This window comes from Chaetodon trifascialis, chromosome 18 (assembly GCF_039877785.1).
Source record: "Chaetodon trifascialis isolate fChaTrf1 chromosome 18, fChaTrf1.hap1, whole genome shotgun sequence".
NCBI lineage: Eukaryota > Metazoa > Chordata > Actinopteri > Chaetodontiformes > Chaetodontidae > Chaetodon > Chaetodon trifascialis.
This window is the reverse complement of record NC_092073.1, coordinates 19,487,858-19,509,488: the sequence shown is the minus strand read 5'-3', so window position 1 is coordinate 19,509,488 and position 21,631 is coordinate 19,487,858. Positions and strand designations below refer to the sequence as shown.

The 21,631-nt window shown below is 41.6% G+C and overlaps 1 protein-coding gene across 6 annotated transcripts in view; it reads right to left on the bottom strand.

The window, feature by feature from the left end:
* Positions 1–9,768: 9,768 nt before the first annotated feature.
* The window catches only part of LOC139346621 (RNA-binding Raly-like protein), an 89,955-nt gene continuing 78,092 nt past the window's right edge, over positions 9,769–21,631 (bottom strand). For 4 of the 6 annotated variants that reach the window (XM_070985788.1, XM_070985787.1, XM_070985789.1 and 1 more), the window contains 4 exons: positions 18,090–18,206; positions 16,885–17,054; positions 15,168–15,206; positions 9,769–12,928 (listed from right to left, as the gene is read on the bottom strand). In XM_070985788.1, coding sequence (XP_070841889.1) covers positions 15,174–15,206; positions 16,885–17,054; positions 18,090–18,206 — 320 coding nt within the window. In that variant the 3' untranslated portion in view covers positions 9,769–12,928; positions 15,168–15,173. The remainder of the gene's footprint in view (positions 12,929–15,167; positions 15,207–16,884; positions 17,055–18,089; positions 18,207–21,631) is intronic. The other 2 variants (XM_070985790.1, XM_070985792.1) reach the window with 1 other exon arrangement.

Below are 21,631 nucleotides of genomic sequence, written 5' to 3'. Positions count from 1 at the left end.
GAAAGGTTGCACCGTTTCATGTGACATTTCAGAAACAGCCCATTTGCTTCGACAGGCGCGTCATCTTTGAATGACATAACTCCTTTTGTCAGGTGGCAGAGTCTTCCAAAGCAGCCCCCCTCTCCAAAACTATTTTTGGTGATTAATGTTCATTAATGATTAAATACCATACTTGAAAAATTTACTAGTAGCTGTGATAGCTGGTAATTGAAGAAACATTAATTTGAAGGTGGAAAAATAAAGAAATTCTCAGCGTACTGTTGGCCCTTTCCTTCCATCTCGCCTGCTGACTGTTTTCACAGACACTTTCTAATTGCACTTGCACTTATTTCATAGAATATGCATGTCTCCTTGTAGTAGCTCAACAGGAAATGTCAAACTGGACTGAAGTTCATCAGGTGGAACTCCACAAGGATGCTAATGCTAATGCTACGTGTGTGCTGCATGTGTAAACAGGCTTCTGTTTGCTAACTTTGCTAGCTTTAAGCATTCTCAACTAAATGATTCAAAGTATCAAAAGCAAAACTCATTATTCAGAAGGATAGAATTGTTATTGTGGTAAGATGACCATTTGTTTTGTATTTAGAATCTTTATTAGTAAAGTAACGAGCTGGAAAATAGCTGTATAGCTGTAATATAAATGGAGTAGAGTAAAAAGTCTGATAATTCCTGATGAATATAATTAAGTAGATGTATAAAGTAGTGTAAAATGGAAAATGTAAGGCACAAATGACTCAGAATCGCCCTTTAATTACAACGTTTGAGGTAATGTACTTTGCTACTATTCACTTCAGAGGATGTGACCCACCAGGTGCTTTTTAAATTGAGTAATGTTGCAGTAACCAGCCAGATAGAAACACATCGTATTTCAATGGTGAGATGAAATCGAAGTTTGATGTCATTATCTAATATTGTTAAGTGCATCAAATATCAAATAAACATGAGCTAATCCATTTCATGGTTATGTATCTGGGGAAAAAATACCAACCACATATCTGGATAAGATCAGATTCCTTCTTATCGCCATTAATCAGGGCTTTGTTGTTATAACCTGAGCCTGAGTCCTGCTAATGCTGCACCTCACCTTAAATTACAGGAACAGCTCGACTTCAAAAAGTGTTGTTTGAAAAGTTCAGAAGACTATTTTGGACAGTCTGTGCTCTTGTAATCACATGTCCACACTTGTCCGATAATTGGATTTGAGGAGGAAAAATTGCTTTAAGTTCAGAGGGATTTTTGAAAATCAATCAACCCTCATTCAAACCAGTGAAAGCCACCAGGCACAGCTGAAAACTCTCTCGGAGAAAAGAGCAATCACAGCGACTGTTGTTCTCTCACTGGGTCACAGTGGGGGGATTTTCCTTTCTTCTGCTTTTTTACACAATACCACAGTCTAAGTCTCTGCACTGCCTTAGCCACTGCTCCACCATTCCACTCTGCCAGTATTGATTGCATCAAGTCCGTCCAAACGGATGAATGGAATAACCTTCCCATCTGTCCATTTCCTTTTCAACTGATGGCAGAAACACAGAGATAGTGGGCAACGTTGAGCCAAGGAAACGAGTCAAAAGGATCGGCCTATGTGGATTCCTGCTCTACCGATCATGTGCATCGACTGCCAGGCTAACAGCAACCTCAGACAATCATCCTCATCCCCTTTCCCATCAACCTTGGTTTGATCCGGCTGGCCACAGCTTGCACAGAATCAATCAGCATTGAGATATGGGCAGCCGTCATGGCCATGACCGATTTTGGCATGCAAGACTGTCCCTTAATAGACAAAGAGACGGAGATCAATAGCCAATTTGGCCTTGGAATGAGGCTAGAATGGATCAAGGAAAATTCATTTTATTCTCCTCTGCTCAGCCTGGAGAAGCTGGGAAAAGTATGATGAACATTCACGACCAGCACAGTAAAGCAGCGAATCATTCATCGGCTGTATATGGCTAACCTTGGCAGCGCGGATGAGATTGTAAGATTACTTCTTTGTGATCTGCAGTTTTGGTGTGTGCAATATGTGCTGAGAAACAGCCACTCATTCCTGATGCGTAACGCAGGGTTTGTCTACTGTCTTCTGACTTTTTTTTTGTAAATTCCAGATTGACTCATTTTACCTTCATGGAGCCTGAAAAACCAAGTGGTGGAAAGAACAATTTTCCATTTGATTTTACTTCATACTTCCACTCCACTGCATCTCAGCGGGAAATATTGCGCATCTTAATTATTTAATACACCTATCTGACAGCCATAGTTACTTTTCATCTTACCATGAAAAAAGAGCTTAAGAGAGAAGTTGAAACTCTTTTTGAGATCGTTGGTTTTGGCTAAGTTACAGAGATCTCTCGCTCTGGGTTTGTTCAAGCCTCCAAAAAGAAGTTAGGATAAAATATAGTGGCGTCTTAAACAGAGAGTTAACCTCAAATTCTATCTCTATCTGCATGATTGTTCATCGATATAGATTGTTTTGGTGTAAGTTGCTGACTTCTGGAGATGTCAGCTGTAGAGATGTCTCCCTTCACTGGAATATAATGGAACCAGGTGGCACTGTTGCTCAAAGTGCCAAAATAACACATTTTAAATATAGAAAATGTCCTTATAGTTCTTGTTGTGGGCAGTTGCAGCAACTATTGGAGGAACTACAGAAGGAAGCGTTAGCTAAAAGCTAATCTCCGCAAGCTAACAATGTCCGACTGGGGTTAAGGGAGTAGGTGCATGCTTCCCTCTGCGCAGTGATACAGCGGCCAGGTGTAGTTTAGTACACAACACAGCAATCTAGATGGATAACAGCGCTACAGGTAAGAGGAAGAGATGAACTGTTTCTATAAGAGTGATTTTTGTCTCAAAACTTCTCAGATGGGATCATTTAAGCAATTATTTGTGACCAATAGAGGTAAAATCATTGAAAAATTCATAAAAAAAAAAATCCAAAATCTGAATACAAATTTGTGACTTTCCTCCTTTCATAACCCATTAATCATTTCTTGACCCCCTCAGATTTGTCTTGTGACCCTTTGGAAGGGACCCCTAAGTTGACAACGGCTGGACTACCTTCAGTCTATGAAGTAGTTGAAGCAAGCTACACCTCACCCAGCTCTAGCATTAAAATTCTTCTGTTAAGATCCTAATAACATATAATAATCCATCAGTCACAGGAGCCATTGTCCTGCATAATGAATACTTTAACATCTGGTACTTAAAGTTCATTTCACTCATAATTCTTTTACCCGGGTTGGAAGCTGAATGAAAGATTTTCCTTGTAATGCAGTTACAATCTTCTGGTATTGCTTCCTTTACTTAAGTAAAATATCCCAGTACATCTCAGGAAAACCCTGCCTTCTACATGCAAACACATAATGATTAAGTGCTGAATTCACAGTCATTCCTCCCCTTTCAAACACCACATTACCCTTTTCACCTTATTTGAAAGTTTTGCCACAATGTGAAGGATAATTATGACAGTTGGGACCAAAATGACAATAATTTGCGGCTATGCATGAATGGACGGCGGCCTCTTGAGAACGTAATTGGAGCAGGAGCGGATTCAGTCACGAAACCTGAAGGGTTCCTTTTCTACCCACTCACCCCTCATAATTATAATGTGACAATTCACTGTACTACGTTATCATTTCCCCATTCAGATGCATAATAACTTTTTTCCATTAGGAGTCCGTCTCCATGGAGAGTTATCAGGTGGGGGGATACTTGCTCATATGCTTTCCGTGGGGGGAGAGCGTGACCGGTGGGCCCTGGACGTGCTCGTGTCGCCACCCTGGGACTGTCCTCGCGCCTCCTCGGCCTCACCGCGGCTCAAAGAAAGGGATTCAATTATGAAGTGACACCTTGAGGCATGTAGCAAAGGCATGCTGCTTCAAAAGAGATCACAGAAAACGTGTCCTCTCCCTTTATCTCCCACTGTCTGCCCGCCTGTCTCACCCTCTCTCTCTCTCTCAAGTCAGAGATTCCTCATGTGGTCTTCTAGAAAGCATAAAACACACATAAATGCCCCTCGTCTCTGGTATGCAAGGGGCTCCCAAGGTCATGATGCCCGAATGTGACTGAGAACTTTTCCTCTGGATTATACAGCTTTATTGATTCACTGCAATTAGTGCAGAACTGAGGGGATAACTCGGCCCACACAGCTGCATAGGTAATGAGGATTACTCACTTCTTGTTTCCAGCAGTCAGATCTTCCACTGCATGAGGAGATGTGCTTTGTCGTCCATCCACTTTTTTGTACTGGAGGTTTGTCATTTTATCTGAGTTTTGATTTTGTATTGTTCAATCGTACATTCCGCATCGTATTTTAATACAAATTTAACTGTCGCAGACTCTCAACACAGAAACATATTCTATATTTTCACCAAGCTTTGTTTAAAGCTGCACTAATTAATCGGAATATAAAATATCAATAAAAGCACATGTATAAAAATTGTTTCCAGCTGCAGCTGGCAGCTGCTCTGTTGTGAAGAAACTAAACTCACCACACGCCATCTGTCCATTAAGTAGCTGCAGTGGAGCATTTAGCAACACAGACATAAAAGAAGAGGGAATACCGGACTTTTATTTGTGCAGCTGGAAACAAACATGACTCCTGATGAGCTGTAATGCTGCTGCTCTGGTGATAATATGTCAGTGTTGTCTTTACAAGGTATTCTGCTGCCCCCAAGTGGCCAGAAAAGGCTATTGCTGCTTTTTAATAGTAAATACCTAACAATACAATAGTACCCACCAGTTTTGTGAATGTTTTTTGTGTTTCACTGACTCTAAGCGTTATAGCAATGCTTAACCAGCGTTGCATAATCTTATACAAGACAGAAAGAAGTGAGTCGTACTGGGTTGGATGCAAATTAGCAGTCAGTGTGTCAGCTTTAGTCCAGGGCTCAGCATCGTCTTTCCATAAGAACGTTTTCAAGGCAATGTATACAAAGCAACTCACAGAGGTAAAGAGAGGCTCTGCTTGAATGAGCAGCAGCCACAGTAAGATGTATGTAATGTAACATGAAGAAAAGTTTCAAATTAACACCTGAATTAGCAAAGAGAACTCACATAGTGCTACGATACTCACATTTTAAGTGAGACTCATCCGGTAAACCTTACAAAAGTGTAAAAGTCTGAATAACTCTGATTAATCCGTACTCTTTGTCCTACTTTATATTCTGTACATGTTATTATATTCTATTTTCTTAAAGTTTATGAATCATCTCGCCATCGCTCCTCCAATTTCTGCACGAGGATCGATAAACTTTCAGCTCTTCGTCTTATCTTCTTGATTTTTCGGCTCGTGTGACATTTTATTTCTGCTGAAGCTGCAAATCCAGGCCCCACGTACAGCGCGGCTGTCTATTTCTGACTTAGATTTAAGTGGATTAACCTTTTCAATGCAACCTGCTCTCCACTCTACCTTCGCTATACATCACTGTGACATGTTTTCAATCTTAAATTACCCCGAGATGGATGTCTTCTGGAGAATGACTTCGGGGGCAGGGGGAGTGATTGTTATTTCCTGCTCCTAAATCGATGTAATATCATCCAATAGGCATAATTGCGCTGGCAATAAAACAATTTGTGGAAGATGTACTGTAGCATTCAGATGCTTTCTTTCCTCGGCGCTGCACGTGCAGAACATGCTGTGGGATCATCACCCCTGAATATTAATGTGATGCTGAAAAACCAACTGAATATTTCACTCTATCCGAAAATGCTAATGTTATCCACCATGAAGCGCTCAAGGCTAACGTTAGCCTGCTAGCCTCTAACCGAACATAATGACTTAGCGACCTCATCCTTCTCTGCTGTCATGAACTCGGCTGATTTCATTAAAGCCTCTGCAGAGATGAAAACCGGCACTCTTCATTCCGCTTTTGCAGCTTGACGCTCAGATTATTGGCAACACATGCAGATTCATTTCAATATTTTTCAAATCAGACAGGGAAAATATGCTCATCATGCACCCCTGAGCTAATATAATATAAATGTTAATTAAGATTTGTGCAGCGAGCTGGGGGAAATGAATATTTGCAATAAAGCAAATGCCCTCCAACTGAAATGGAGTACAGTATTAAGGGGTTTTTATACTGTACATATTTTATTTCAACTGTAACTGAGAATGCATATATATAGAGATACAAATCTAAATATACAGTTAAGATGGAGCACGAGTTATCACCCACATGCTACTTCTAAATATGCTGTGTATTTGGCCAGGCTCCCACTAATAATCATTGTCATCCCAGTAATCCGCCTGGTTGCCATTGTCGAGAAGATTCAAAGACGTGAATCTATATGCAAAGATTTATTTCTCCAATGGAGAGAGACAAGCGAAAATGAGCAAATCGGATCTGTCAGCTGCTGTAAACACACACGGGTTGATGGTCGGGGGCCAGGCTGAGTAATAAATTTGTGTAAATTAAAAATATACACACACATTTGCAGAGACGACTGTCTGGTCAGCAGCAGCAGGAATAATTTTAATCTGCCTTTTTTTTTTTAATATTTCCACAGCTGTGAAAATATAAAATTCAATAGTGCAGAAGCTTAACAGCTCCAGTGGAATTAAAAGGGTGTCGTCGTTTTCATCACTATCATGGATGAATTTTTTTGTCTTCACTTCAGAAGCTTCAGTCATTTCTGTATAAATGAATAAACTGCGTTAAGCAGGGGTGGGACATTTTCCCACATATAGGTTAAACGGCAACAGCTGTGTGCAATCATTCCAGCCACTGGTGTTGTGGACTTAATACAGCGGGCTAATTGTGTGTGGCATTGAAGCTGGCCCTCATTAACCTTACTGCATTACCTTTTACTGTGGATAAATGGGGGGCTTTAAATCAGCCATCTGTTGCTGCCCGGCTACCTTTGCCGAGTCGCTTGCAGAGTGGAAGTGACATCCTGAAACCTTTCAAGGACGGGAATGTTGTAGTCGAACAAGGAAGACATCGCTAATAACACCTTCGCACACAAACCCCGCAGAGCTCAGCCCGGTCGAACCGTTACCGTCTTTTAAGTCACTACAAACACTCGTTAATGAAAGGATTCGCTTTAATGTCAGGAGCTTCTTTTGTTGCTTTTGGCTTCCTGCCTTACAATACAGCTGTTTTATATCCTCAGCAAAACGCTGCTAAGTTTTGAAAAATCCTGCATAAATCAAGATGTTTTTAATTAACTGCATGTTATTTTTAGTCCCGTGCCCTTGAGATGAGAGGAGTGGACCCACGACATGGCTTGAACATGGATTTCAGCGGCAGGCAGCTCAGAAATGATTTTTAGGAGTAGATACAATCAAAACAGAGGAGTTCATGCGGGCTGAAAAACCTATCCAGCTGTGTAAAGGCTGTGAATCACACATTGACCTGACTTGCAGAGCAGGGAGTACCGTGAACGTTGCTGTTTACCCACAGAAAAACATGTTTGTCCCAGCTGTAACGTTCAAAGGTCTGAGCTTCTTTTGGAAAATGAAGAACTGGACAGCGTTGGCAGATTAATTCTGCCTCGCTGAGTTTTTCAAGCGCAGAGAAAAAAAAAAGAAGGTCAAATCAGGGTCATAATCAGCCTTTAAATCACGTTGTGTGTTCCCGAGTGAGGCACAAGAACTGGACTGTTTCTTAATCTAACTGAGGGCAAGTGTAATGAGTTTGGAGACTACTGCTCGAGGACACAAGCACAAGTCCAGCTTAAGTGTCCTCGAGCATGACAGCGATTACTCAGCAGCTTTAGCAGCACCTCTGTGTCGCAGCTGATCCTGAACTCTGACCTCCTTGGAAAGGCGGCGACCAAAAACAGTATTTCCCCACATGGATCAATAGAACTCTCACCTTATTTTCCATTACCGCTGTCAAGCAACACGTCTTTCTGCTCATTGGTTTAACTGTCAGAAATGTGTCAAAGGATTATCACGAGGGCTGTGGTTTCAGAGACTTTCAGCGCATTTTTCAGCCACTAGCCGTTAGCTGTTAGCCACCGTTCAGCTATTAGAGGCAACTGAGAGCTAAGAAAAAAAAGGTTTCTCGCTTTTTTCTCATGATCCAATTGATCATAAATAATAAGTAATAATGATAACTTTAAGATTGTTAACAGCTAACATTTATTTGAAGAGTTGAAAGCTCAAAAACTCAACGAATCTGCTTCATCAGGACCGTGCAGATGTGCATGGATCAGATTTGATTGGCAGGGACCAAACAAACCAGCAGTTTCCATCAGAGGCTAAATCCTGATTGGTGAAAGAAGTATGTGATGTCACCTTTTTTTTTTCTAGCCCCGCCTGCTTCAAATCAATGAGACAGAAAAACAAAAAAAAAACAGAAATGTGTCATGTGAACCAACCCAGGCTGTTAGTAAGAAGAAGGCTCTTTAACAAATCAGACAGATTTCTCAACCCATGAAGAAAAACTTAATCTGTCAGTTTATCATAAAAAATTCAGTTTCCACTGGACGGCCAGTTCCATCAAATTAACATTTAAGTGAGAAGAGTGATTCCCTACATGAAGATATTTCCATTTTTAACAGGGTGCTTTTCTGTTATTATATTTCATTAATTCCCCCTTTTTTACACTGTAGTTCTGCTTAACTGCAAAGCCCATCAACACTGAGGCGAATGCTAACGTGGATCAAAAGTCCCTTCACTTACTTCCTTGTAAAGGTGTTAGATTTAGCCTGAACAGGTTGATGTAGCACTCCTGAGCACGTGCGCTAAATGAAGAGAATAAACTAAAGCGATTCACGTCCAGTTCTGAACTTCAGCAGCTTTGTTCGTGCTGGTGCGCTCTCACAATCATCTGCTGTTGTTAGCGGGGTGTAAAATGGCCTGCCACAGGTGGACATGTTGCCGTGGTCAGATTGTATTAGCTACACGGTGATATCAACTGGCAGCCAGCGAGGCCGGTTCCATTAGAGAAACGCGAGCTGACAAGCTGCCGTTATGGTGTCCAGTTTTCTGTTGACTGACGTTAATTTGACATGTATTCAAACACTGAATCTGCACGACTTGTTAAAGTGTCATTTTGATGGCGACTCTGGCACATGGGCTGCATAATCGACTACAAATCACAATTAAATGAGCAGTCTGCATTAAAGGAGGATGCACGGGACGAATGCAGAAAATGGGTTTTTAAGAGGCACACCTTAATGATGCATATTACATATGTCTGTAAACCGTCTGAGTAATTATCACGTCTGTAATTATGCGCAACTTTGCAATAAAGCCAAAAGGTTTCTTTGTCCTTCAGTTCATATTTATTTGTAAAATAAAGTGTTGAAACATTTGACTAGTTAAATATGACACAAACATTTTACTGACTGATAAGAACACAAGTAGTTATCTACAATGACGATGAGTTTTCTAGCCTGACAACAGTTGGAATATATTGTTTTTATACATGAACTGAAAATACAAAGTTACAGTAAACATGCCTTTTGATAAAAATATCTTTACAAAAAAATGTACATTTCTATACAACAGTTGTCAGTTACACATCTCTACAAGCCCCACGATTCTGGTTAAAACCTGCAACGATGCCAACAAACTGTCAGTATATCACTTCAGCATTAATTTAGACTTAATAAAATTCTTCTTTCAGTCTGTTGATATTGGAAATAAACATGACAGGGACTATTTACAGGGCAAAAATAAAAGTGAGCGTTGTGCAAGAAATGTTTTCAAGTGATCCAGATAAATTACACAGTTAAAAGCAATGAGGAGGGTTTTTTTTTTTTGTAGTATTTTTGCAAAGTATTTGACACATCACCATACTGTTCATTAAATAACAGGCTACCAGCAAAAAAGATAAACATGTAGCAGAGCCATTTCCCTTAAACGTGTTTTTTGGGTACAAAAATAGTGCTAAATATTACACATTATCATCATTCACCAGACACTAATTTGAATGAGCTGCAGGACAGACATTTTATTTTATGTATTTTTTCAGGCAGCACTGCCAGTGTTGACTGTTGTGTTCGTGACATTGTGCAAAATAATGAATTCTCTGTTTAAAGGGTCAATTCAACCAAATCACAAAACAATATTTCCTTACTTGCCCCCCTGTAGTGTTGTTTGATTTGCACAGGTTTAGTGCTAATGATATAATAGATACATTTCATCTAATGAAACACCATTATTCAGGTTATTAATCCACCGTTTTCATGGGTGCAGTCGCCCAAGGTCAAATAAAATATAAACAAATGTCCAAAGAGTCCCCAGACTCATTAGAACTGTTTTTAAATGCCATTTTTAACGCTTCAAGTGCAGAAAATTAAGTTTCTTTTACAACCCTAAATCCGAAAAAGATGTGACGCTCTGTGAAACATAAAACAGACTGTGATAACTTGCTTATCCTTTTTTGACATATACTCAAATGACAACAGTACAAACTCTGCACCTTTAATGTTTGACCTCATCAGCTTCATTGGTTTTTGTAAATATCTGCTTATTCTGAATTTGATGCAGCAACATGTTTCAAAGACTAGGAGAGTAGTGGAACGCTCCAAAAACACCTGTTTGGATCGTTCCACAGGTAAACAGGCTCACTGGTAACAGGTGATTCGCGAGGTTCACCACTGTGTGAACACATGATTGGATGAAGGTTGTTACTACAAGGACTAAGGAAATGATTGCTTTCTGTTTTTATCTCACAGCATCCCCACTTTTTTTTTTGGAATCAGGGTTGTACCTTCATTGCACTGCGGTGGCTACGAGGAGCGGCAGATCTCTTAAAGCCTGTACGAATAAAACCACTATCTGCTTTCCTAGACAACACTCGGCTTAAAGAGAGACATTCTTTCCTTTTTACTAATTTGGATGATCACATAAATTCAGGGCTTCTACTGACATTTGGGAAGCGTAAATCCATCTCAATGACAGCAGGTCTGTTTGCTTTCATGCTTTCACTTGGACTTTAAAGCCCCCCTCAGGAGGAGCTCTGATGCGGTCACACCAGATGTTCATGCTTCAGAGCGCTAATTGAAGCAAAGCTCAATCTGACTGAACTTTGACACCGAAGCTGCGAAGCTCTCCAGTGTCCAGTTTAAGGGAGGGGGCGGAAATGACCTCTCAGGCCATATTGACTGTTTGTGTGTCGCTGCAAAGTGAAGTTTCACAAGCAGCAGAGGAGGAGAGATGTCACACGGCTGCAGTGAGCGCAAAGGCAGTGAAAGAAGTTAATGACAGCAAAGATTTTGATTAAAAAGCTGCATACTTCACAATTTTTTTCACTGAGGGCTGTTGTCGGCCCATTAGCATTGCTAGCTTCCACAGCCTACACTACTTCCTGTCTCACTTGTTAAATTTGGCCTGATGAAATCTGGTCAAACTGCACCTTTAGAGGTTGATATATAGCAGGACTGCCGGCAGGTTGCTCAGAAACATGAATTAGGCTTTAACACTCACAACATCTTCACCATCAAACTTGTTTGAATAGCGGCCTAAAAGCTTTTAAAAGTTGTTGCCTGATGCGCATCAGCCGAATTAATGCTACCGGCCCATCAGCTGGCACAGCGGGCGCATTTTAGCTGCGAAAGGCTTTGAAGAGAAACTGAAAGCTTGAGACAACAAACATGTCTGTGTCATTGTTTGGACTGAGTTTACATATTGGGAAGAAAAAAATATGGTGTGAATAATTAACAGTAGAACATGCTGACATCCAGTCGCTGGTGACATAATTCACTTTGTGCCAACTGATTTATAATCAGGTTAATTATAATCGCTCAGCTGGAGCTCAAGCTGCATTTGAAGAGTTTGCTTTTCAGCAGCTCCACATGGCAGCGAGGGAATAAACAAATCTTAACGGGCAGAAATCATGAACATCGTGTTTAACTGCACCAAATGTACGGACTGAGCGTCCACTGCTGGCCGGCTCGGCTGTATCTGAGCACAGTTTGTACTCAACCTTAATATTGACTTTTGGGATGCTGTTTCGTATTGTCTCACCCTTCTTTGAGGCTGTTTTAAGGCAGCATTATCCATTGTCTCATGTTAGATTATTCCACTCAGAAGCATGAATCACGGATCACATACTTCGATAACATCAAATCCTCTCGATGTATAATTTAAAATAATACAGCTTCAGAAACTGGCTCCCTTGCCTACATAAGGCCTAATCAATGCAGAGGGAGCTGGAGGAGAGGGAGAAAGGGCATTGGCTCCTGAACAGCAGCAGTCCATGTTGGGATGCACAGGGTGAGCGTGGAGCAGTGCACTGAGACGCTGGGGCATCGCTCCCTGGCAGGAGGCCTGTACCAGTGCTGGCTCTCTACCACAGGAAGCTCTTCCTGCTTCTGAAACTTGGCAGGAGTTGGAATATATGATGGAACAGCCCCACAGGGCGTTTGTGTGATAAATGGATAAAACTGGATAAAGTTATGCTCGCAGCTATTGGCTTATGTATGAGTCAAATCTGAAGCAGACGCCACCGATGTTTCATTCATTTTCTGCGCATCACGCCGCAGATTGTTCTGACTGTCACTTATTCATTCGATTTTTGAGCAACAACGGAAATTCTCTGAAAAACAGTTTGTGAAATTACAGCGCAAACACATTTCATAAAAGCAGCAACCATTGATCAACAACATCATGTTCCCTTCTCTCCACGTAATTCGATTCATAAATCACAATAAAACTCTTTATTCCCCTCCCTTCTGTTTTATTTTCTCAGGAACAGGATTAGCGCATGATACTCAGTGTCTCGCAATAAAATAGAAATTGCACAGAATATCCATGAGGCAAACTCAGGCCGAGGCATTAAAAGGGGTCTTGAGCACATTTTCTTTAGCGAGCACATCCTATTCGATTTGTGCTGCGCAGTTGGGCATCTAAACGTGATTCAGCATCTCTTGAACACAACTTACAGTCCAGAATGAGTGTCTTGATCCCTCAGAGATCCTTTTCTGTCTCTTGAAGGTGATGATGAAGTCTAATACCGCCGGTGTCTGCTGCCTCGTCCTGAAGTGATAAAGGAGAAAACTGATGAAAACACAGTACAGGACTATGTCTCCTCTTCAAACATGGTGGCTATTTATAATGCTGTAAATCTGATGAGGATTAGCCCGAGTTTTAAAGCTTGTCCGATTTGAATGGCCTCAGAAATATCTTGGGAAGTGCAGAAATATTTGCTGGTAGCCAGAGCTGCCTCCCTAATCCTTGTGGACATGACTTATTGAGGTTCTTCACAGTGATTTTCTATCCTTGGTAGGCCTGCAAGCAAAACATTCATATATTCTCCACGACCGCGAGTGGGATTTTCAGGTTTTTAAATGTATGTGCTGTGAGGAGGTTTTGTGAATTGGCTGCCTGATAGAATTTGAAAGAGGCAGTCATATGGAAAGGAAATGGAAAACTGGAGTGTAACATGTGGTTTCTTAAGAGGTGGCTAGAACTGGGACACCAGAGGCCTGGACAGGCAGATGGGAAAAAGGTGTTTAGCTGGCTTTGAACATTTGTGCTTGTACTTACAACTTTAAATTTTAGGAATTTTGTAAACACAAACTATGACAAAAATATTGACTGGTGACCTTTAAACTGTGACAAATTAGACTAAAACTACATCAAAGTAACTCTGAAAACAAAAACTATGACTTGGCTAAGTGAATAAAAAGCTAAATGATAATGTGAAAGAAGGCAGAACTGCTGCTTTTATGCTAAGTCTCATTCAACAACCTGCATGCATACACTGTGTGCTCTGGAATGCTAAAACACCGCCCTAAGCTAGCCAATGTTAGCAGTTCTTTGAGGGTAAAACAGCCACAATCCCATTAGAAACTGAACAAGAAGCGCACATGAAAACACGCAAGCTAGCAGGCTAATATCTAGAGAAAGGTAAGCTCATGCTAACGAAACATTAGCTGTGGATGCTAACATTAATGTCAGTTAGCTATCTTTCATGTTTATAGACTTTTGATAAATGCTGTCAACCATCCAAACCTTCTTGTGGTTCCTTGGATGATTTTAGCATTTTGTCTTAAAGAAGTAGTTCGACATTTCTGGAAATAAACTCAACTGATTGGTATTTTGTCCAAGAGATAGAAGAGAAGAAATTACCTGTAGCTCCCGATAAAATCACAGCTTTTGTGTTTTAATACTTTGGTTTTAGCTTTAGAGGTTATGGTACGCAGACTTTCTCTGCTTTGGACAGAGCTGAGCCAGCTGTTTCCCCTGGTTTACAATCTTTATGCTAAGCTAAGCTAAATGCCTGCTGGCTCTAGCTCGATAGTTCTGGATAATCACATAGCTGGTGGCTGCAATAACGCCAATAATATCAGCTGTTTTTAAACTGCCAGGGTTTAGGGATGAACGGGACGTAAACATGCTTATTTTTGTGTGAACCATTTCAGTCTGGAATAAACAGGAAAACAGTGCTTTTCTGCAAACCTCACGATAGACTAGAACAACATTTGCAACCATGAGAACTGTACACATTTGACATGGTGACAGCCTAAAGCCATAAACATTAAAAATGCATGAATAAAACTAACGTTTCGCTGGTGAAAACTACACTAGAACGTCTTCAGCTTTTGCTGATGAAAAGTAGACAAAAACTAATATATATTTTTGTCAAAAGACTAAAACTAAATCAGAAGCAGATGCCAAAATTAATTGCTTTCCACTCTCCAATAAACAGAGGCACTTTCTGGATTACCTTTGCTCACCCAGAAGCAAAAGAAGACAGTAGCAGAGATTAGCTCAATGTTTCATCGACAGTCTGTGAGTCATAAACACAGCTAAGCACCGCCGCTACCAACAGCCAGCCAGCCAGCCAGCCCAGAGTCAACTGATGATGTGGCTGCATCATTACCCAGACCCTGAGAGGCGAGAGGCAGGAAACTCTTTACCTTGGGCCTTTCTGTTCATACCCCCTTCCACACAATTCAATTAGATGAATGCTGTTTATGGGCAGTTCTGGCCCATTGGAATGCCATTATTGCTCCCTCTGTTGAATTCTGCATTAGCTGCCCTTCACTGGAGCTGGTCCTCCAAATGTCATAGAGCTTATGACTTGGGAGATGATTAACGAATGTTTAGAGATGCTCAAGACACAGTTCAGTGGATACGGCTTTTAACGAGGACTGGATGTAAGGCCTTTAATGAGGACTGGCTGTAAGAGCCTGCAGGACCTTTGGCAGTCTTATAGAACAACCTCACAGTGGCTGTAATGCACACTTGGATTTAAACCAAAAGCTCTTACCTGATCTCAGTTGTCAATATCCGATACATGGTTCTCTATCTGGAACGGAGAGAGAGGAAGTTAAAATCACAGATACAGTGTACCTTTTTAAACTGAGCACACAGGTTGTATTTAATCTTTTCTAAAGGTCACTGCTGATGTACGCTCAACAAGAGCGGCTATGCCAACCAGCGGAGCAGTCTTTGTTGTACATTATCATCATCTGTGATCAATGTGACCTTCAAGAAACAAATAAATCTCTTCCACCGTGTCTCTGAAAAATAATGTCTTCTATTAGCGAGGGCACCAAGCTTCCATCAAGGATAGCATGCCCATGCTCACCTGGTTAATATAACAAAATAGAGAAAGCGTGGTTAAAAGCATGGCCGCACTGCACAACTGAACCCACACGAAACCAGGATAATTACTCTGAAGTCAATACTTGAACTTGAAAAACTGTGTGGAGTGGTCGTTTGGTTAACTTGTGAGAAAACATGGGGAATAATATTTCAGCTGCTGTATAATAAAGTGCACTGTGGGTGTTTTAAAGCCCCCAGCATGCAGATAACTGTTATTAAGCTAAAACGTCATTTCACAGTTAAGGACATTTGAACACAGCGGAAAGAAGACAGTAATCAGATGTTTTAGTTCAAATGCTTGAGTGAAAGAAGAGAAACCTTCTTTTCAGTGAAACAATGTTAACACGGCAGCTTTGGCCACGGCGCCGTCTTTAAACACCAGCGTGTTTTTAAAGTTCAGGTTTTGAAGTCTGCATAGCAACATGGAGGAGCCAAAAGCATGCTAGCTAGCTAGCTAGCTAGCATGCTAACAACAGCAGTATCAAACATTTCACTCTCACTACAAACAATCAGCATCCCAACTTCTTCGCCGCTGGTATTATTTCTCCTTTAAGTTATGAAACAGGAATAAAAACAGACAATATTTCCTGAATGAGGAGTCAATGTGAAACCAAGCATCGAGAACCACAGACAGAAACAATTAGCTGATGAACAGACGATGCATTTGATCGTCAGAACATCGTTTTTAATCTCCTTCAAGCAAAAATGCCAAACATTGATGTGTGACATTTGCTGCTTTTCTCCATTTTTAAAATAATTTTAAATGGAATATCTTTGAGTTTAGACGGTTGGTCGGACAAAACAAGCACTCAGTAATGTCACCTTGGGCTCTTGGAATTTGCGATGAGCATTTTTCATTTTCAGACATTTTAGAGATGAAGTAATTTTTTCAAAAAAGAATCAAAAAACACTGAAACTGAGTGAAAAAGAACGAAAAAGAGCTTGTTGGCTTTTCTCCAGCGGTGCTACTTCTGCACTGACCTTGAGGAAGAAAAGCGCCTCATACTGTTCTACATCCACGGCTTCACGGTCAGATCCGCACCAGTCCACGCAGGTCCGGTCTTAAACGCTCTCAAACGTCTCTTGAGCCCTCCGCTTTAATTACAGCCTGTAAGTGTGTGTGCGTGTGTGAGCTCGTGGCCGTGTGTGGGCCCGTGAAGAGGCTGCTTCCACTGTTTGAGCCGGGGTCGACAGGGAGAAACTGTCAGTCCGGGCGCCCTCACCATTCACTCATGTGAAGCCCCGCTCTCTCAGATCTGTGGCCATGAATAATTCTGGAAAATTAACTTTCAGAAGGCGAAGACTGTCTGCCCGCTTGATATCTCCCAAAGTGCCTTGCACTCTCCCTCCCTGTCAGCCCTGTCAACCGTTTCTCTTACCAGATGGTGGCTGCCCTCCTCGTCGTAGTCGTCCTCGCCTCCATCGGTCATCTCTCCCGCCTCCACGTCCAGCGCCCCCTCGCCGGCCTCCTCCCCGGAGTTTTCTGCCGTCTCTGACACGGACTCCTCATGCAGGGAGTCACAGTTGTCCTCGTACTTTCTCTGAGCCTCTGGATGAGGAAAGAGGGCACAGAGAATCAATTGTTTTCTCCGGTTTGCACAGTGGTAGAAACTTTTCTTGGCTGCCTTTTGCTGTCGCCCCACTAGCGATCCCTAGAGGCCCCGTCGACTTGACACAAGTGGTCTGACCTCAACAGGCGACCAAATGACACACCGCCCGTCAACACTAAACGAAGTCTAGACTTCATTTTCAGTCGCCCGTCTAACATGTCTGTACCAGCTGCTGAATTCTTGTATTTCAGTCAAGCTTTACAAGACAACTTCAACACCGAGCATCTATTTTAGGCTTTCCATTTCACACAAGTAAGACTGAAGGAGTGAAAAAGCTGACACACGTTTTGCTGCGTTTTCTGCATCTTTGAAACGTTTCAAAGATTTGACCGTTTTTTCCAAAAACAAATTGTTTTTCACACCTTCATCTTCTGCGGACTGGAGCTCTCTTGCGTCTGTAAAAAGCTTGCACTTTCAAAGCCCAAGATGGTTACAGTTTTATGGGAAATGACCTTCAGCTGCCCCTTTTAGCAAAGTGCCCTCACACTTTCTTCATGCTACTAGCTGTTAGCTGTTCTCTTTCTAACCAGGAAACGTTGTTTTTTTTCATTGTTAGCTCCAGCCTCCTCAAATAAATGTTCAAACAGTTTCCCTGGAGGACGACAAAGACTTGGTGTGAATTATTTAGCGTTGGACTGTCATGGAGTTAAAGGCTCTCGTGTTGAGGCTTTCGTGCCCGGCGAAAAACTGTTACATGCACAACATGAAATAAAGTGTGAACGACCTTCACGGCGAGCTGCACTCTGCGGCTGTCCTGCGGTGGGAGCATCTATGAAGACCTCTCATACAAACTGAGTCAGCGTGCCGTTGACACCTGTCTGCTGTTATGATGGAGAGCTCTTCTGCTCTTATCTCCCACAGTGTCACAAAGACTTATGGCCTGTGTGCGCTCTTAACTTCCCTCCCTCAGTGGTCGCTGTCCTTTTCCCTTTCCCTCCCGGCCTGCTCCCTTTCTTCTGCCCGCTTCTTCTCACCAGAATCGGCTCTCTGCTGCTTCTCGATCTTCTCCAGACGTCCCAGCAAGGAGTCGATCTTCATCTTGATCTGAGTCAGCTCCCGTTTGATAGTCTGAAGCTGGTCCGTCTTCACTGCTGAGGCACACAAACACAGAAGCAGAGACGTTTATAGACAGACTGGGTTTAGTTTATTCTCATTTAATGATGCTACTCCGTACAGTTTATCACAGACTGCGTGCTGTCATCTGTTAGTTTTCAAGTTTTGGCTATCATATCATCACTCTGAGTCACACTTCCTGAGGGAAAAACATCTCAATCTGGCCAACTGCAAAGTTCCCCAGCTAAAACTGTGGACCTGCTGCTTTCAATTTGAAGATTAGTGCACGGCTTACGCCCACCATGCTGTGCAGTGCTGCTCAAGTTTCGCTCAATAATGCCAATATCTGAACAAACTGTAGGCCGTCTTTCAGTTGACATTGGATGATTATATAAAGCAGGGAGACTGTTTACACTTGGAGATAGTATCTGTTTGGTTGAGTGCATGTTAGGTAGAAGCTTTGTATCTCAAAGCTATAATCCTGAAGATGTTCAAGAAATCAAATCCCATATTTGATGATACTTAGGCCTTTCAGTATATTTCCATCCTGTCATTACTTCTATATATAGCAGCACTGTAACATATCGTACTGGATGCACATTGCCTCCATACGCACAAGAAATGATGCAGTATGTCATTTAAAAATCTGGTCCCATTGATATGAGCATCACACTTTACTGTTCACTGGCCTATAGCCTTAATAAAGCTATTTAAGAGCCACTAAGTTAATGTAAACTGAAAATTGATCAGTCAACAGGGAAACACAGGGTGGCTTTTATTTTGAAGGAATCACAGGAAAAGGAATGTATTTGTATCTATGATGTTAATAAACCAGTTTCTCTTCTGGAGACTTAAACCTTCAGGATTATAATTTAAAAAAAGTAAAAGGCTTTCATTATTTTAATTAAAAATGTATTTTTTAGTTTATTGTTAAGTTTGAAGATGTAAGTTCTTACCAGGTTTCCTGGAAAGGGACGACGCAATTTGTTACTGATTGCAGTGGAAATGTCGACAGAGTTCAACTGGTACAGTTATTCAAACAGTGAATAATTAATGTAATGTCTTTTATTCAGTGCACAGCAGGTCAGCTGAACATACAAAATGTAAAATCATCCAACCCGCAAGCTTAAAATAAAAAACGGAATTTCCAAATCTAAATGAGTATTGACTAAGGTTTACAAATATTTACCGGTTTTGTTCCAGCCTGTACGATTATGGAAAGCCGCTTATAAACTCAACACAAATAGAACTTCTGTCTCAGAAAAAATGGTTTCTGAAGTAACGAATTACAAGCTCTTTCCAGGAAATGATCAAGAAATGACGGGAGCCCAAAAATAAAGCATGACCAAGTCAAGAGAACGCAACGGAAATCCAAACAGGAAACTGAGTCAGTCCAGTCGGATCAAAAGGAGAAGCAGCTCGTTCACCGTCTGAAAAAATCTGCTCGCACAAACTTTGCTGAAGGTTATTTTGGAGCCAGGATGTGAATATTGTAATGTGATGTGTAACAGTGCGTTTCTCCGTCAGTGCAGTCGATCCAAAAGCAAACGTGTGTCAGAGTTTCAGCTGCGTTTTTGCATTTTCCCTCCCGCCGCCTCTGTTTACTGCCTTATGAATAACTGCCCTCCCTCCCTGCTTTGCTTTGGGTCTTACAATACATATCAGAGGTTTGGGAAAATGAAGCGTAACCGTATCACGTCAAACTTACCCTTGATATGTCATGTGCAAACAACATCTGCTGAGAATAAAACAAAATATTCATTACGTCACCGTTAATTCAATGTGGCCCGTCTCACGGCTGCTGAGATGAGGGAGTACTCCTCAGCAGCTTGGACTGAGCAGATTAAAGAATTTAGACCATAAAGTAATAAGATAATCTCATTCCTTAACCCTCGGCAGCTGAAATGTGTCATCTTTTGAGAGGAAGGGAAAAACAGACACCAGAAGTTGAGGAGAAAACATAAAATTCTCTTTGACACCTATCAGATCCTGTCAGGGCTGGAAAGAGGATGGATGAGCGCTCGGTAAACAAACCCACGACTTCCTGCAAAGCCTCAGCCGGAAAATCAGAGGCAGGAGGCACGCGTACAATCAAAACATTACTTGTCTCGTATCGTGTCTGCACGCGGCTCTTTAAGTTGGTGTATTTGATGTATATTTGCACCCACGCCACATCACAATGCAGAGCCGTTACGAGAAACATGCATAAAACATGAAAGAAAACGCGAGCGCGCGATAAAAAACTCTCACGTTAGCTCGCTCTGAACTGGACTCACTGAAAAGGACATTTTAATCTTTCTCTGGAATTCATGCTGATAAACAGCAGCTCAGGTAAGATCCACAGGGCAATGCATCCGAATGATTAATGTGAGCGTGAAAAAGAGAGAGGGGGGGTCTTTAACGCCACACTGAAGGCAACACGTCGGCGATGTGTGTGTGTCGAAATCGCAAGAATGAGCCTCATGTTGTTTTGTGAAGCGGCCATGAACTCTAAAGCTCCCGAGAAGCAGAAAATCGACCTTTCTGGGGGGCAAAAAGGGGAGAAAACAGCGGATATACAATGATATCTCGATGCTGGAACACACTGGAGTGTCTCTATCTCCTTCTCAGTATCACCTGCTTCCACACGTCCATGAGCGCACGCACACACACACACACACACACACACACTCACTTCCTTATTAACATTATCTGAGCTTGTTCTGGGCAGCTTTGATGATAAGAAAGTGTGGAACGGTTTCTAATTTATCGCTGCCTGCAGGCCTTTTTTTTTTTTTCCCTTCCCGTTTTGTGTTATCAGCCACATAAGCTGCAGGGAGAAAACATACACATCCTAATCCAACATCGTTTTCATCTGCGCGGCACCTTTAAATAGCTCAGGTTAAAGGAAAAGCATGAAAAAAAAGGCCATTGTAATTTAATTAGGGGAGATTTAAGGAATGAGTAATGGATCTAATTTTAGGACCTCACGATGAACCGCAAAAATTTTATCTTGGGGATAGTGAGGATGTCTTGAGTCATTGGTCTATGTGGATTAAAGTGGACAAAGAGTTTTGGGGCTGGTGATGCTGATGTAATTCAGACCCTGAATAGTTGTTGAAAAGTTACCAGACTGGACATGTGGACATTTTGGGGACTCTGTGAGTCAGAGTTTTAAGACAAATAGGAAAGAAACCTGATTTTAGAGCCATTGGTATTACTTTTCATGCACTGATGTACGCCTGCCTGATGTGTGAGGGGTGTGTTACATGATGTAGGATGGCATCCTGGTCCTCATTTGAGAGCACAATCCCTCCTGATTCACCCTTTTCAGATCCTGACGTCAGCACGATAAAACATGCTTATTTTGAGTGCAAAACAGAACAAAAAGGTGTGAAGAAACCTGATTTTTTTTAACCATTTTTGTGCCTCAGTAGGGCACAACCAATCTCAACCAATAATGACGAGACATCCACCCATCAAT